General features: G+C 54.2%; 1 protein-coding gene across 1 annotated transcript in view; it reads right to left on the bottom strand.

Moving 5' to 3' along the window:
- AK8 (adenylate kinase 8) overlaps nucleotides 1–12514 on the bottom strand; it is a 139215-nt gene extending 126701 nt beyond the window's left edge. The window contains exons 1-4 of the mRNA XM_007453104.1: nucleotides 12421–12514; nucleotides 9790–9874; nucleotides 2410–2459; nucleotides 69–182 (exon numbers count right to left, since the gene is read on the bottom strand). Of these exons, the coding sequence (XP_007453166.1) occupies nucleotides 69–182; nucleotides 2410–2459; nucleotides 9790–9874; nucleotides 12421–12504 (333 nt within the window). The 5' untranslated portion in view covers nucleotides 12505–12514. The remainder of the gene's footprint in view (nucleotides 1–68; nucleotides 183–2409; nucleotides 2460–9789; nucleotides 9875–12420) is intronic.
- Between the last annotated feature and the right edge of the window lie 259 nt (nucleotides 12515–12773).

The following is a 12773-nucleotide window of genomic DNA, read 5'->3' as shown; positions in this document are numbered from 1 at the left end:
GAGTGGGGTAGGTGATGGGGGAGCCTTGGGAGCTCTCACCCCGTCCTGTTCCCCAGGACCCATCCTACCTGGAACTTCTGATAATGCGTCCTGGCATCTGCAGCCAGAGAGGAATATTCTTTTGCTATCAAGCTCTCCACGCTGAGGAGATTGCTATTCAGATGTTTGCCAAGCCACATTGCCTGAAGAAAGGAAAGAGGAAAAGAAAATTTTCGTGAAAGGAATGATTAAGAGGACACCATTATAATGCCCGGGTCCTTCCATATGCTACTAGAAAAGGCTGTCACAAGGAAGCATAATTATTTCTGGCTGGAAGGAGGCCACCAAGGGAGACAAACCCATAAAATCCCTCCCAGCCATGGAATTCTGCTTGCCTGCCATTTCTTCTCCAACCAGCCATTGACTCTAAATGGACCTGGGAAACCTATGCTTTACTGCCCTGGGCCTGCCTCTTCAAGCTCCGTGAACCATGAGTTCTTAACTCAAGAAAGGTTTAGAACAGGAAACACGGGGACAGGCCCTAATAGGGGTCACGACCCATACTCAATGTTCATTTTTTCTTAAAGAATGGGGGATGGCATATTCTCGCCAAGTGAATGTTTAGTTCATCAATGGCCACTATATATACTCTACCAGGGAAGAACACATTTTAAGGTATAATCGTGCAACAAAATGTTCTAGACACCAAGATTATACTGATGACCATTTCAGCAGCGGGATGATTCAAAAGGCCCCGGAGGGGGAATTCCCTGGCAGTCCAGTGGTTAGGACTCAGCGCTTTCACTGCCGGGGCTGGGGTTCAATCCCTGGTCAGGGGACTAAGCTCCCGCAAGCCGCACGGCATGGCCAAAAAGAAAAAGAAGACCCTAGAGGTCCCCCAGGGCAGGTATGAACCCTCACCTTTCTGTTCCTCGTGCTGGGAAATGTCAGCGACAAGATCAGGAAAGAGCCCGTTAGGCTTTCACTACGTATCATCTTATTGTAAAATGAGATTTGTGTGTCCCTACACAGCAGACAGGGGTGGGAACAGTGAATTTGCCCAAAGGCTTGTAGCTGAAACACCAGTTAGTGCCAGCGACTGCCACGTCCCCAGGTCCAGGAGCCCCCTGTTTCTAACAGTGAAATGGCGATCGGGAGGGTGGACTGTGGAGAGGAGTGAAAGTTGACAGCCTGACCCTGAGGAACGAAGCAGAAAATCTACAGAGAGATAGACGGATGGATGGATGGATGAACGGATGGACAGACAGAGAGGTGACAGACAAACAGAAGAGCTGGCTATCCTAACTCCAAAAGCAGGGCAGATGCACATGGTTTTATGTAAGGACCAGACATCTGAATTCCTTTTCAGAATAAAGCCAGGAGCCGGCTAGTCGGGGGAAACCACCTGCCGCATCATCTGGGCCCAGAAGGAGAGCTGACAGCGATGATACAGTGATCAAGGAAGAGTTCGCTAATGTTTATTTTTTTAAGTACAGTATATAGTTAATATACAATGTTGTGTTAGGTTCTGGTGTATAGCAGAGTGACTCAGATATATATATATATACTTTTTCAGATTCTTTTCCATTATAGGTTGTTACAAGATATTGAATATAGTTCCCCGTGCCCTACAGCAGGACCTTCTTGTTTATCATTAACTTATGTTACCTGACGCTCACTAACCAGGCTTTTGAAAAAACAGAGTTCCATCTCAGATGATTATAATTTGAAGACGCTTTAGGCACTTAAAAAAGGAGCTGAAAGATTAAAACCATACATGGAATGAAGCTTCAGCTTCAGGACAGGGGTTGCCTCCAAGGAGGGAGAGACAAAAAGGCGTGAGGGAAGTGGGGTGAGGTATTTGCCGTATCTTTAAAGTTCTACTGTCTTTGAAATGGAGAGAAAGTCGTCGAAGCAAATATGACAAAATGATAAGTACCTGTAAAATCCGGGAGTGGGATGCATGAGTATCTCTGGTGTAGTTTCTCTGCTTTTCTGACTGGTTAAAACACTTCATAATTAAAATTTTACGAGTGAATCTGAAGATTCCACACCAAAAGTCTTTGCAATGTGTGTGCCATTTGACCCAACACCTCCCCTTCTAGCAATGTATCCTAAGGATGGAACGAAGGGTTTGCCATGATGGTGGCCATGTAGCCGTGAGAAAACCCTGGAAGGAATATCCCACACATTCAAAGAATGCTTATCTCTGGATGGTTGGGGAACTCTACTTGTTTTTTGTATTTTCTAGGTTTTCTGCTACAAACACATACTGCCTCTTGTCATGAGAAAATAAGTTAAGAAGCAGGAGAGAGAAAAGATGAAGAAAAGCTCAGTTATGTTGAAAATTCACAGAGGTGCAGTCTCATTCTGTCTCTGCAGGACAAATGAGATACTCCCGTATTACAACACTTAATATGATACACTTACTATAGTTGTTTTCCCCGAGGAGGGTGGACCTAATATTACAATCTTCGGCACTGTGGAATAAAGAGATTTGAGCGTCACCATTCAATATGACAAAGCAACCTCCCGCGTCTGCAGAGCTCTGGGTGTATGTAGTTCTTTCCTCCCCAGATTTCATTTTCTGGGAGTGACGCGGTCGTTTGTAACCCAGTGGCTCCGAGATGCTCCCGCCACAGAACATACTCTCTGTGTTTAGAGAGGTAAGTGATCACTGAGATGGTTTATTTTTCTGTCTCCAAGGGGATGTGGACAGGGTAACTTGTTTGCCAAACTAATAAATATCAAGAAAAATTGGGATTTCAAACACCATAAAGCATTTTAAACAGGGACTTTGTCTCAGGGACATGCTCTCAAATAAAGCTGTATTTTATGTAAATCGACCTTCAAAGGTGGGGGTTTTTTTTTTTTAATATCTATGCCTTTTTAATTAGCAAACTGTATTCCCCATCATTTTACAGAGGGAAATGATGGGGAAAAAGCCTGGAGTGTATGGGCCAGATTTATAAAACCCCAGATAGAAAAGACTTTGTTTTCAAATACGGGTATTTCTATGAAGATGGAAACCACTGGCTTCGGTGTGATACTCCTGGGTCTGGAAGGCTCCTGACCCTACAGAATTCCCGAAGACACTACCAGACTAGCGAGTAGGTACTGGCCATTGGAAAAGAAAGAAAAAAACAAAAACAAAAAACCAGCATCTTAAGAAAAGTGCTGGAAGGCGTGTGCTTGGGTCAAAACGAAGGAAACGGAATGTGGTGTCTGGACAGGTGAACCCACGCTGGCTCCTCCCTGAGTGCCACCTTGATGGTGTCATCCCTCCCCCAGCTGCGGGAAGCGAGGGGTGCAGCACCCAGCTTGGGGAACCAGGCCTCTGCCTCTGCCTGTCAGCCTGGCCCCAGCCCACGGGGAAGGATGAACAGGTGTGCACAGCAACTCACGGGGCCCGTTCCTGCCAGGACTCCAAGAGGGAGCCTCATCCAGGTGGAGGACCTCCTAGTTTGGGAGTGGACACAGAGAAGGAACTAGAGGGTCTGGCCCCCGAGTTCATGATCATCAGCAGACCTACACCCAGCCAGGCTGCTTGGGTTTAAACAAAGTTGTGCCCCAATTCACAGCACCTTCTCATTTTCAGGGGAAACGCAGAGGGCAAGTTCAGGACAATTCACTGATTCACTCCACAAATACTCATCGAGCGCCTCATCCAAGCTCGCACTGGGCTGGCTGAATGCTGCCGAGAAAAGCAAGGTGGCCTGAGGCCCGCACCGGGTCAGCGAGGTGATCGCGTTAGACCAGACCTGAGAGGGAGGGCCGGCCTCTGCCCCGTCTCCGTGAGGGAACTGCCTCTCCTCAAGCCCACGAATGATGTCAGACACACGTCACAGCTTTCTGCTGCTGCTTGATGTCTGTGTGCCTCCAGCTGACGGCCTTAGAGCAAACACCGTCGCTGTCCATGTTTCTCAATCTGGTCCACTGGCCCCACTGTTGTGAAATGTAAGCAACTTGCTTCTTGGAAGCCCAAAGCCTTTCCTGGGGCTGGTGATGTGAATCAGGGATGTGGGACAGGAAGGCCCTTCCAGCTCAGCAAACCCCTGCACATACCCTTTCTCTCCAGGTCACGCTCGGCAAGGGAGCCTCCGGGCCTCCGCAGCAGGGTGGACTCAGCTGCCAGTGTCCTTCTGGCCAAGGGGCTCTGTGTTCCTTTAAGTCCCCTTGGACACTCACCAGGAGGCTGGGATGTGTCCTGGCATCCTAACAGCGTCGCCTAGCTGGGGACCCTGAAGGTCGCCCAGGAGCCCCGAGCAATCCTCTCCCTTGACCTTGGACTTCCTCGCTCTTCTGACGATGCTCTTCCCATGTCCCTACCTTGTCACCCGTCACCTCCCCATCAGGAATGTCCTCCTCACCCCAACCCCCCCAGCCCCACTGGCTTCCTCTTCTGAGATTCTCACCCCACTCCTGATTAAGGGGCTGCTGCAGCCTTGGTGAGTTCTGTCGCCCTGCTGAGCAGCTGAGCGGGTCACCGGGGGGCAGCAACCAAGTCTCATCCTCCTTTCCTGCAGCCAGCGTTGCGAGGAGCCACACACGTAGCAGGACCTTTGGTGGCCTCCTCCTTGGCTGCTCCCCTCTCTGTGGCCACTGAGTGTTTGGTTACCTTTGTCTCCACCATCACTACCTCCTTACAAAGGCATCTTCTGCCAGCTGGCCTTCTTGCTTGCAAGCTGCAGGAACCAGATGAGGCTGATGCGGGTAGAGGGGGGTTTATTCAAAGGCCAGCGTGGCTCAGAGAATCCTGCCCAGGCGGGAAGCAGGCCCGGGGCCACCCACCAGGAACAATGCCCCACGTGAGGCCACCAAGGGGTGTGGGCGGACCAGCACACACTGCTGCACACACTGGGCCCCTGACACTGCAGCCGGCGCCCAGAACGCCGCTCACGCAAGGCCACGGCCACCGGGAGCCGGGCTCTGCAGGGCCGCCAGGGACAGCACCTCCCAGACCGTGTCCACAGTCGGGGCTCCACTGAGAGGAGCAGCTCAGGGCACAGGCCCAGGGCAGGCAAGGCACTTTTGGCTGCGGGGGTGGGAGCCAGGGCGGGGCTTCACAGCCCATTCTCCGCTCTGGCCTTGTAACCTGGGGCGAGGCCTGCCGGGGCCCTGCAACCTGAGGGGAGAAGCCACAGCAGGCGGAGAACACTGCTTATGGAATAAGCCTGGAAACCAGGTGGCTTGGGGAACACTTGGTCAGGGGAGATCGGAGCTGGGATGCCATGGGCTCGCGGGGAGGGGCAGCAACAGGGCAGCAGGGAGGGAGGTCAAGGGCGGAGGGGCCTGGTGCGCAGAAGCAAAGAGCTCGCTCGGACCGCAGGGAGAACGCCTGCCTGCCGAAGCCAGAGGAAGAAAGGGCGGTGGGGCGGCAGGGGGAGGATGGGGGTCTGGGCTCAGGTGCCCGACGCCCTGCTGCCTCTGCAGGCCTCTAACCCCAGGCCTCCGCTGAAGCTCCCTAGAACTTGGGCCAGACGCAACAAGGCCCAGGGCCTGAGGGGCCGGGCAGAAGGGGCTGGCTGCACCTTGACAAGAGCATTTTGGGAACGAGCTGACTCCCAGGTTGCACGTTCATTTTGACAAAGTTATGAGGCTCCACGGCTGCTGGGGAAGCCCTCCCCTCCCTGGCTCTGTAAGTGGCACCCAAATTGTACACATCTATGAAAATACTTTAAAAGGGGAACATCCACGGCCTTTCTCCCCACCTAATTTCTCGCACACATTTGTGTGATTAATTTCAGTTTCTTAAAATCTAACAGCTTGAGACTCCAGGCCTGCTCATGAGTAATTATTTATAAACAGTATCATTAAAGGCTGCTCGGCTGCCAGGAGTCATCAACGTCCTCAACCCACTTCAAAGGAAATCAAACCCCTTCCATCCACAGAGCCTTTTGAGGCTGAACTAGGAGCATGATTTAAAATTCACAAGAAAACCCTTAGGTATTGGAGCTCTAATACACAGCTTTCTTGGACAAACGTTTGATAAGAAACGAAACATACCATTATATACACCATCGCCTGCTTTCATATTGCCCAGGGCTACTGTAAATGCTCACTTTGTACTAAATCTGGTTTCCTCGCAGCGAAGGGGCTGCCAGCCCCTGTGCCGGCGGCTCCCCTCATTCCCTCACATGCACGCTCACCGCCAAGAGTCCAGAGCCTTCTGTCCCACTACACTAGCCACTGGCCATGCCGCCGTGCGTCACAGCGAACCCCTAGCCACCCAACGCCCACATCCAGGAGGCAGAGGGTTGAGCGCCTGGCTGCAGTTAACACGGGCCACTGCATGGCCGGGAGAAGGCAGGACCGACCGATCCACTAGCCCGGGGCTGCAGAACTGCTCGCTGGACATCAGGGGACCTCTCCAGGCCTCCCGTCCTCTTCTAGAACCACGAGGGCTGGGTGAAACTCTTGTCGCCTCCCCGCTCCTCCTAGAGAAATTCCGGAAGCATGGTCTTCCCCCCTCCTCCTCCGGCCCCCTCCTCCTCCCACGCTTTTCTTCACTTGTAGGTGGAGGCCTGGGCACGGGAGGGGAACTCAGAGATGCCCCTCTCTTCATTTAAGTGGTTGGGACTTGAGCCAAGGGGCAAAGATGTGCCAGCGTCCCTCAGAGCTGCCGGCCCAAGACCTGGGAGTGGGGATGGAGGGCTCTGGGAACAAATCAACCCCTCCAAACAGTGGTTACTGGGATCCAGTGACTCGACTCCCTGAGAGAGCACCTGGACCAGAAACCTGGACTCCAGCCATGGGGGAGGACAGCCAGGAGGCCGGCCCCCAGCTCCAGCTTAACGGGGAGGGTCTGAACTCCCCAGCCCTACTGGAGAGCAACAGAGCAGGTGTAACGTGGAGAAAGGAGGCAGGGCTCTGTGGAGGGCAGCCTTGGAAAGCAGGCCCCAGCACGAATGGAAAGGGGTGCTGAGGAGGGTGGAGGGAGGTGGGAAAGGGCAGAGGAGCAGGTTCTTACAGGTGGCTGTAAGGCCAGCGCCCGAGAGCACGGTCCCGCCGATGCCGACTGCACTGCATCAGATGACATTTGAACTTAAAAATTCTGGTCAAGTGGATAGTTTGACACTGAAAATCATTTCTGCACACAGAGGAGCAAGATTAAAGCATAAAGATGGACTGTGCCTCAAATTTCAGGCCCTTGAATTTCTAGCAGGGAGACTAATGAAGGCTTCAGGTCTGTGGTAGAACACACAGCGTGGCACACACGCCCCTAAACAGAATTTTTCAGACCGTAAGTAGCAAAGTGCCACCACAACCCAACTTAGCGTTCAAATGGTTGTATTATTATCAAGTATGGTTTTCATTTAGAAAAACCTCATTAAGCTTTGCACAAGTGGACACTTGCATGGCACCACCTGAAGCCCGGCGGGAGCATCAGAGCCTTGTCATCCCTTCCCACGGTGTCACTGACCAGTCGCCACGGATGAGGCCGGATCTTTGCCGCCTCCATCTCTGTTACCAGACATGCCCATTTTACAGAGGAGGAAACTGAGGCCGAGAGAGAGCAATGATCTCTCGCCATTTCGTCGCACTTAACTAGGAGGTGTGAGCACAGATGTGCTGGAGGCTCCCTGGTGGGGGGGGCTGGCAGGAAGGGGCCCCTCCCTGCACTGCACCTCCCTGCACCTCCCTGCTTTCGCTTCGCTCCTCACTCTCAGTTTACTTCACTGTTACTTTACCTTTATCTGGCCTCTTCAACTTTTACTTCTTTTGACTTTGCTTTGCTGTATTGATTGGCCGGGGGCAGTAAGAGAGGGGAACACGGGCAGAAGTGCTCCCAGAGGCCCTCAAGTAACAGAACTTAGCAACACCGGGCCCCGCGAACAGCCGGGGGGCAGGGGGCCGCAGAAATGTCTTCCTCCGGCCAACGGAGGCCACTTGGTGAGGCCCGGGCAGCAAGCTGGGGTCCGGAGCAGGACTACGAGGAAGCAAGGGGGCTTCTCACCCCACAGAGCAGGTGAGCCTCCCTCCCGCCCCGACCAGGGCACCAGGGAACGGAGGCCCCTTAGAAGACTCTCCGCGGGGCAGACTGCATCCCCCACCTCCGTCACCAGCGCCCCCCCCCCCCCCCCCCATTTAGAAAAACCTCATTAAGCTTTGCACAAGTGGACACTTGCATGGCACCACCTGAAGCCCGGCGGGAGCATCAGAGCCTTGTCATCCCTTCCCACGGTGTCACTGACCAGTCGCCACGGATGAGGCCGGATCTTTGCCGCCTCCATCTCTGTTACCAGACATGCCCATTTTACAGAGGAGGAAACTGAGGCCGAGAGAGAGCAATGATCTCTCGCCATTTCGTCGCACTTAACTAGGAGGTGTGAGCACAGATGTGCTGGAGGCTCCCTGGTGGGGGGGGCTGGCAGGAAGGGGCCCCTCCCTGCACTGCACCTCCCTGCACCTCCCTGCTTTCGCTTCGCTCCTCACTCTCAGTTTACTTCACTGTTACTTTACCTTTATCTGGCCTCTTCAACTTTTACTTCTTTTGACTTTGCTTTGCTGTATTGATTGGCCGGGGGCAGTAAGAGAGGGGAACACGGGCAGAAGTGCTCCCAGAGGCCCTCAAGTAACAGAACTTAGCAACACCGGGCCCCGCGAACAGCCGGGGGGCAGGGGGCCGCAGAAATGTCTTCCTCCGGCCAACGGAGGCCACTTGGTGAGGCCCGGGCAGCAAGCTGGGGTCCGGAGCAGGACTACGAGGAAGCAAGGGGGCTTCTCACCCCACAGAGCAGGTGAGCCTCCCTCCCGCCCCGACCAGGGCACCAGGGAACGGAGGCCCCTTAGAAGACTCTCCGCGGGGCAGACTGCATCCCCCACCTCCGTCACCAGCGCCCCCCCCCCGCCACCCAGCTCGGTCTACGTCTGGGGCACACGCGCTCACACTCAGCGTCCGTTCTCGAATATGCCTCCCTGGAGGCTCAGAAAATGGCACTCCTGGGGCTCTCCGCACCACACTGAACCACCCTACTCAGGTCTCTGAAACGGCCCCTCCCTCCGATGCCCTGCCCCTGCCCAGGCCACGCGGAAGAGGCCAGGTGTCCCTGGCAACCTGCAGGCTTGGAGTCTCCTCTCTCCCCATTTCTTTCTTAAACTACTTAGCATCCTCTCTCATCTTAGGTCTCTGAACCCCACCACGGGGCACCTCAGGCCTCCATCCCTCTCGGCTGCACCAAGCCCTCACTTCACTGGTGTGCTGGTAGCTCCTTCAAAGCGGCTAATGCTCCAGTGAAAGAAACATCACAGCTCTGAGACACTGGCCTCCCTGACAGCTCACACAGGACAGCAACGAGCCTCCACGTGGGCCGGAGCGCCTCCTCTCCCACCTCCCCGTCAGGGGCGCCGGCCTTGGGTCTGGTCGGCCTGCACTAGCTTGGGCGAGGTTTAGGGAGCTCTGGAACTCATTAACGGGAGCCGACAACAAGACCATCAGGAAAACCCAAGTGTTGCCTGTCTAGGTAGACCAGAAACCACATTTACACCTGACAAGTGGAGTGATCACAGAGCTTAAACCCAACAGGCGATATCAGCTGGGGCGTGCCAAGGCATTAATAATTAATTCCGCGGGCCATTCTGAGGTTTTCATTTTAATCACTTGGCAGGAGAATTTGTATGAGTTGTGCTCCAAAAGAAATTAAGGCATTTTTCAATTAACCACCTCCCCAAGTTGGCAAAACCTTTCCCCACCCTGTTCTGACCTCCCTTTAGACACGGGGAGGACAGAGTGGTTCCCAGAGGTTCCCAGGAGGGGGGAGGGGAGGGAGACAGCGGGGGAGAGGGGAGGAGGCCCACTCCAGTGCTCACCGTAATCATTGTCTCGTTGCAAATGCTCAATCATGAATGGGACGGGGTCCTTGGGCTGCTGGATCAGGAGCTGCTCCAGCATGTTCTGTGGGCACAGGGCAGACACCGAGGTAGTGAGCACCCGCATGAGCACCCAAGGCCCCAGGCTCAGGTGGCCCAGCACCCTGGTATCGCAATGGATACCAGTTACGGGGCCTGACCTCCCCCCTGCCCCCCACCCTAGCTGGCATCTGTTTGGGTCCCTGTGAGCAGAGGCGTGAGGGAGGGGCCGTGTGAGCTTTGCTGGGGAGGCACCCGGACGGAGGTGGAGCTGGAGGGACGGAGCCCCTGACTCAGACCAGGCAGTCTCGGTTTCTCTTCCGCGCTGCACCCGTTCACCCCTCAGAGCCTGGCAAATGCTGTTCCTTCAGCCTGGAACACTTTTCCTCAGGCCTCAATGGAAACAGACCTTCCCGAGGACACTCACTAGGTCAATCCTGGCATATGTTCCTGCAGCCCCCGTGCATCCCCTTTAACACCTCCCCCTTGTCCCAGTGCCCGGCACAAGCCCAGTAGGTGCCCCACGCGGATGTCTGCTGGGGGACGTGGCCATCGCTGCTACCTGTGTCCCTCCAGAGTGGAAGAGATATCTAAAAGAGTCCTGGGATCGTCTGGTTATTTAATTCTAAGGGAAAGCAGCTTCCACGGTTCCAGAACAAAACGCTCAGAAATTAACCAGGCGGCTGACAGCAGCCAGGCTGGTGCACTAAGGAGCAGCCTTATGCCCTAGGGACAAGCAGAGAAGGGCTGTAGCACTTTGGGGGCAGAGGGAGAGCAGGGCAGTAAAAACAGCATGAACCATGAGAAGTCCTAGCCCCACTCCGCTTCTCACCATCAACACCCTTCCCTTCTCCGGGCCTCAGGTTCCCTGCCCATTAAAAGGCACAGTTGGACGAGATCCCTAGTCATATATCACTGGTGAGACGGTGTGAGATGATTTTAGATGGTTCTCAGAAGAATATTTTAAATTTCACTCATACACAGTTGCATATATCTAATGTGTATTAGAAAACTCAGTATGTCAAACCTATGATTTCAAGGATATTGCTTAGGATGAGGTGAAATAAGTTAATATTTTTAAAGTGGGTTGATTTAAAGAAATGATTAAGTTAAAATGGAAATCTGGTTTTGGTTATATGAATCTATACCTGTGATAATATTTCATAGACTCATACCCCAAAAATGAGTGCTGGTAAAAATGGATGAAATCCACATAAGGTCTGTAGTCTAGTTAATAGTATTGTACCAATGTCAACCTTAGATGTTACTACTGGGGGGAAGCTGGATCAAGGGTACGCCAGAACTCTGTACCATTTTTGTAACTTCCTGTGAGTCTAAAATTATTTTAAAATAAAAACATTGGGAATTCCCTGGCAGTCCGGTGGTTAGGACTCAGTGCTTTCACTGCTGTTGCCCAGGTTCAATCCCTGGTCAGGGAACTAAGATCCCACAACCTCGCTGCACAGCAAAAAAAAAAAAAAAAAAAAAAAGCCAGAAAATGGAAATGATAAAAACCATGGAGGGAGCACACAAATAACTAAGGACTGGAACTACTGGATCAAAAGCTTCCTCAGGCTGCTCCTTCCAACAACTGCTATGAGATATACCAGATTCTCTAGAGAGCAGCACAGTGCTCCCAGGAGTTGCCCCATCCTGCACACCACCCGGTGACTTAGGACTCAGCTAGCCATCTTCTTTACTTAGATTGGCCACTCAGTTTTAGAAATCTCTCGTGTGCCCTCTATCAGTTAACACTTTCCAAAGGAAGCCTGTGTTTGCTGGAGAGATGGAGACTCAGGTTTCTTAGTCTGAGTTCTTCTCTCAGAGCGGTGCCTCTGGGGACGGGGTATACCCGGAGGAGCAGACAAATGCTCCAGCTTCCCTTTGGCCCTCAGAACCTCGGAGTGGCTGACAGCTCCTCCAGTCCGGCCCCTGAAAGCCTTTACTTCCACGAGATGCAGAAGGGAAACGTGGAGCGCATGCAGGGGCACGGCTTTGCCTAAGGTCACACAGGGAGTAGGTCGGTCAGGTCAGGAACTCAGGATGAGGGCTTGGGAGGTGCCCTGAACTCTTGGCCCTGAGGTGGAAGGGCCAGGTAGGAAATGCTGCTGTCCAAACCACAGGGCTGCTGTCCCAGGAGGTGGCCCTCTCAGAGGACGGAGAGGACCACCTTCAACGCAGACACTCTCCAGCTCAGAAACCAACACTGCAGACGGCCTGGGAATTGTCAGCACCAGATGAGCCCCTTGGAAACCACCTCTTGCAACCTGGCGTCTCACACATGGGGGAACTGAGGAAAGGAAGGGACCTCTTCCAGATCATGGACTTGACTGGGGCGGGGCCCAGGACCAAATCATGGCCAGCATGGCCTGCCCCCTTTCCTCCCTCCAGGGAGGGTCAGGAAGAATCTTTTGGTCGAGCGGTCCCTTGGGATACGATGGCACAGGAGTCGAACAACCCAATTTGGGAGTCCTCTTGGGTAACAAACGTGACCCCTCCCTGATGCAGCGTCACCGGCGCGCAGCCGGACCGCAGCAAGAGGTTCCCCGGCCACCGGCTGGTGTCGCGACAGGGCAGGGCTGCCCGGGTCACCTGCATCAACTCGAAGACGTGGTTCGCCTCCCCATACTGGGGCATTTCCGGGGGTATGCGGTGCGGAGCGCTGGTCGCGTCCATATCGCCGTGCAACGCGTCCGCTCCCTGGTGACCGCCGTCGCTAGGGCCTCTCGTCATCAGCGCGCGCCGCTCCCTGGTGACCGCCGTCGCCAGGGGTCCCGCGCCGTTGCGTCATCAGCACGCGTCGCGCCCGCCCACCGGCGAGGCTGGAGCCTGGCGTGAGCCCTCGCTCCTCCTTCGGCGCGCTCAGCCGCCTGGGGCAAGTTCTTCCCTCCCCGGGCCTCGTTCGCGCCCCCAGCGGGGCACCTCAGGTCTCCTCCAGCTGTGGC

This window comes from Lipotes vexillifer, unplaced genomic scaffold, assembly GCF_000442215.2.
Source record: "Lipotes vexillifer unplaced genomic scaffold, Lipotes_vexillifer_v1.1 scaffold149, whole genome shotgun sequence".
Classification (NCBI taxonomy): Eukaryota; Metazoa; Chordata; class Mammalia; order Artiodactyla; family Lipotidae; genus Lipotes; species Lipotes vexillifer.
Note: the sequence above shows the minus strand (reverse complement) of the source record. Positions and strands in the feature narration are given on the sequence as shown.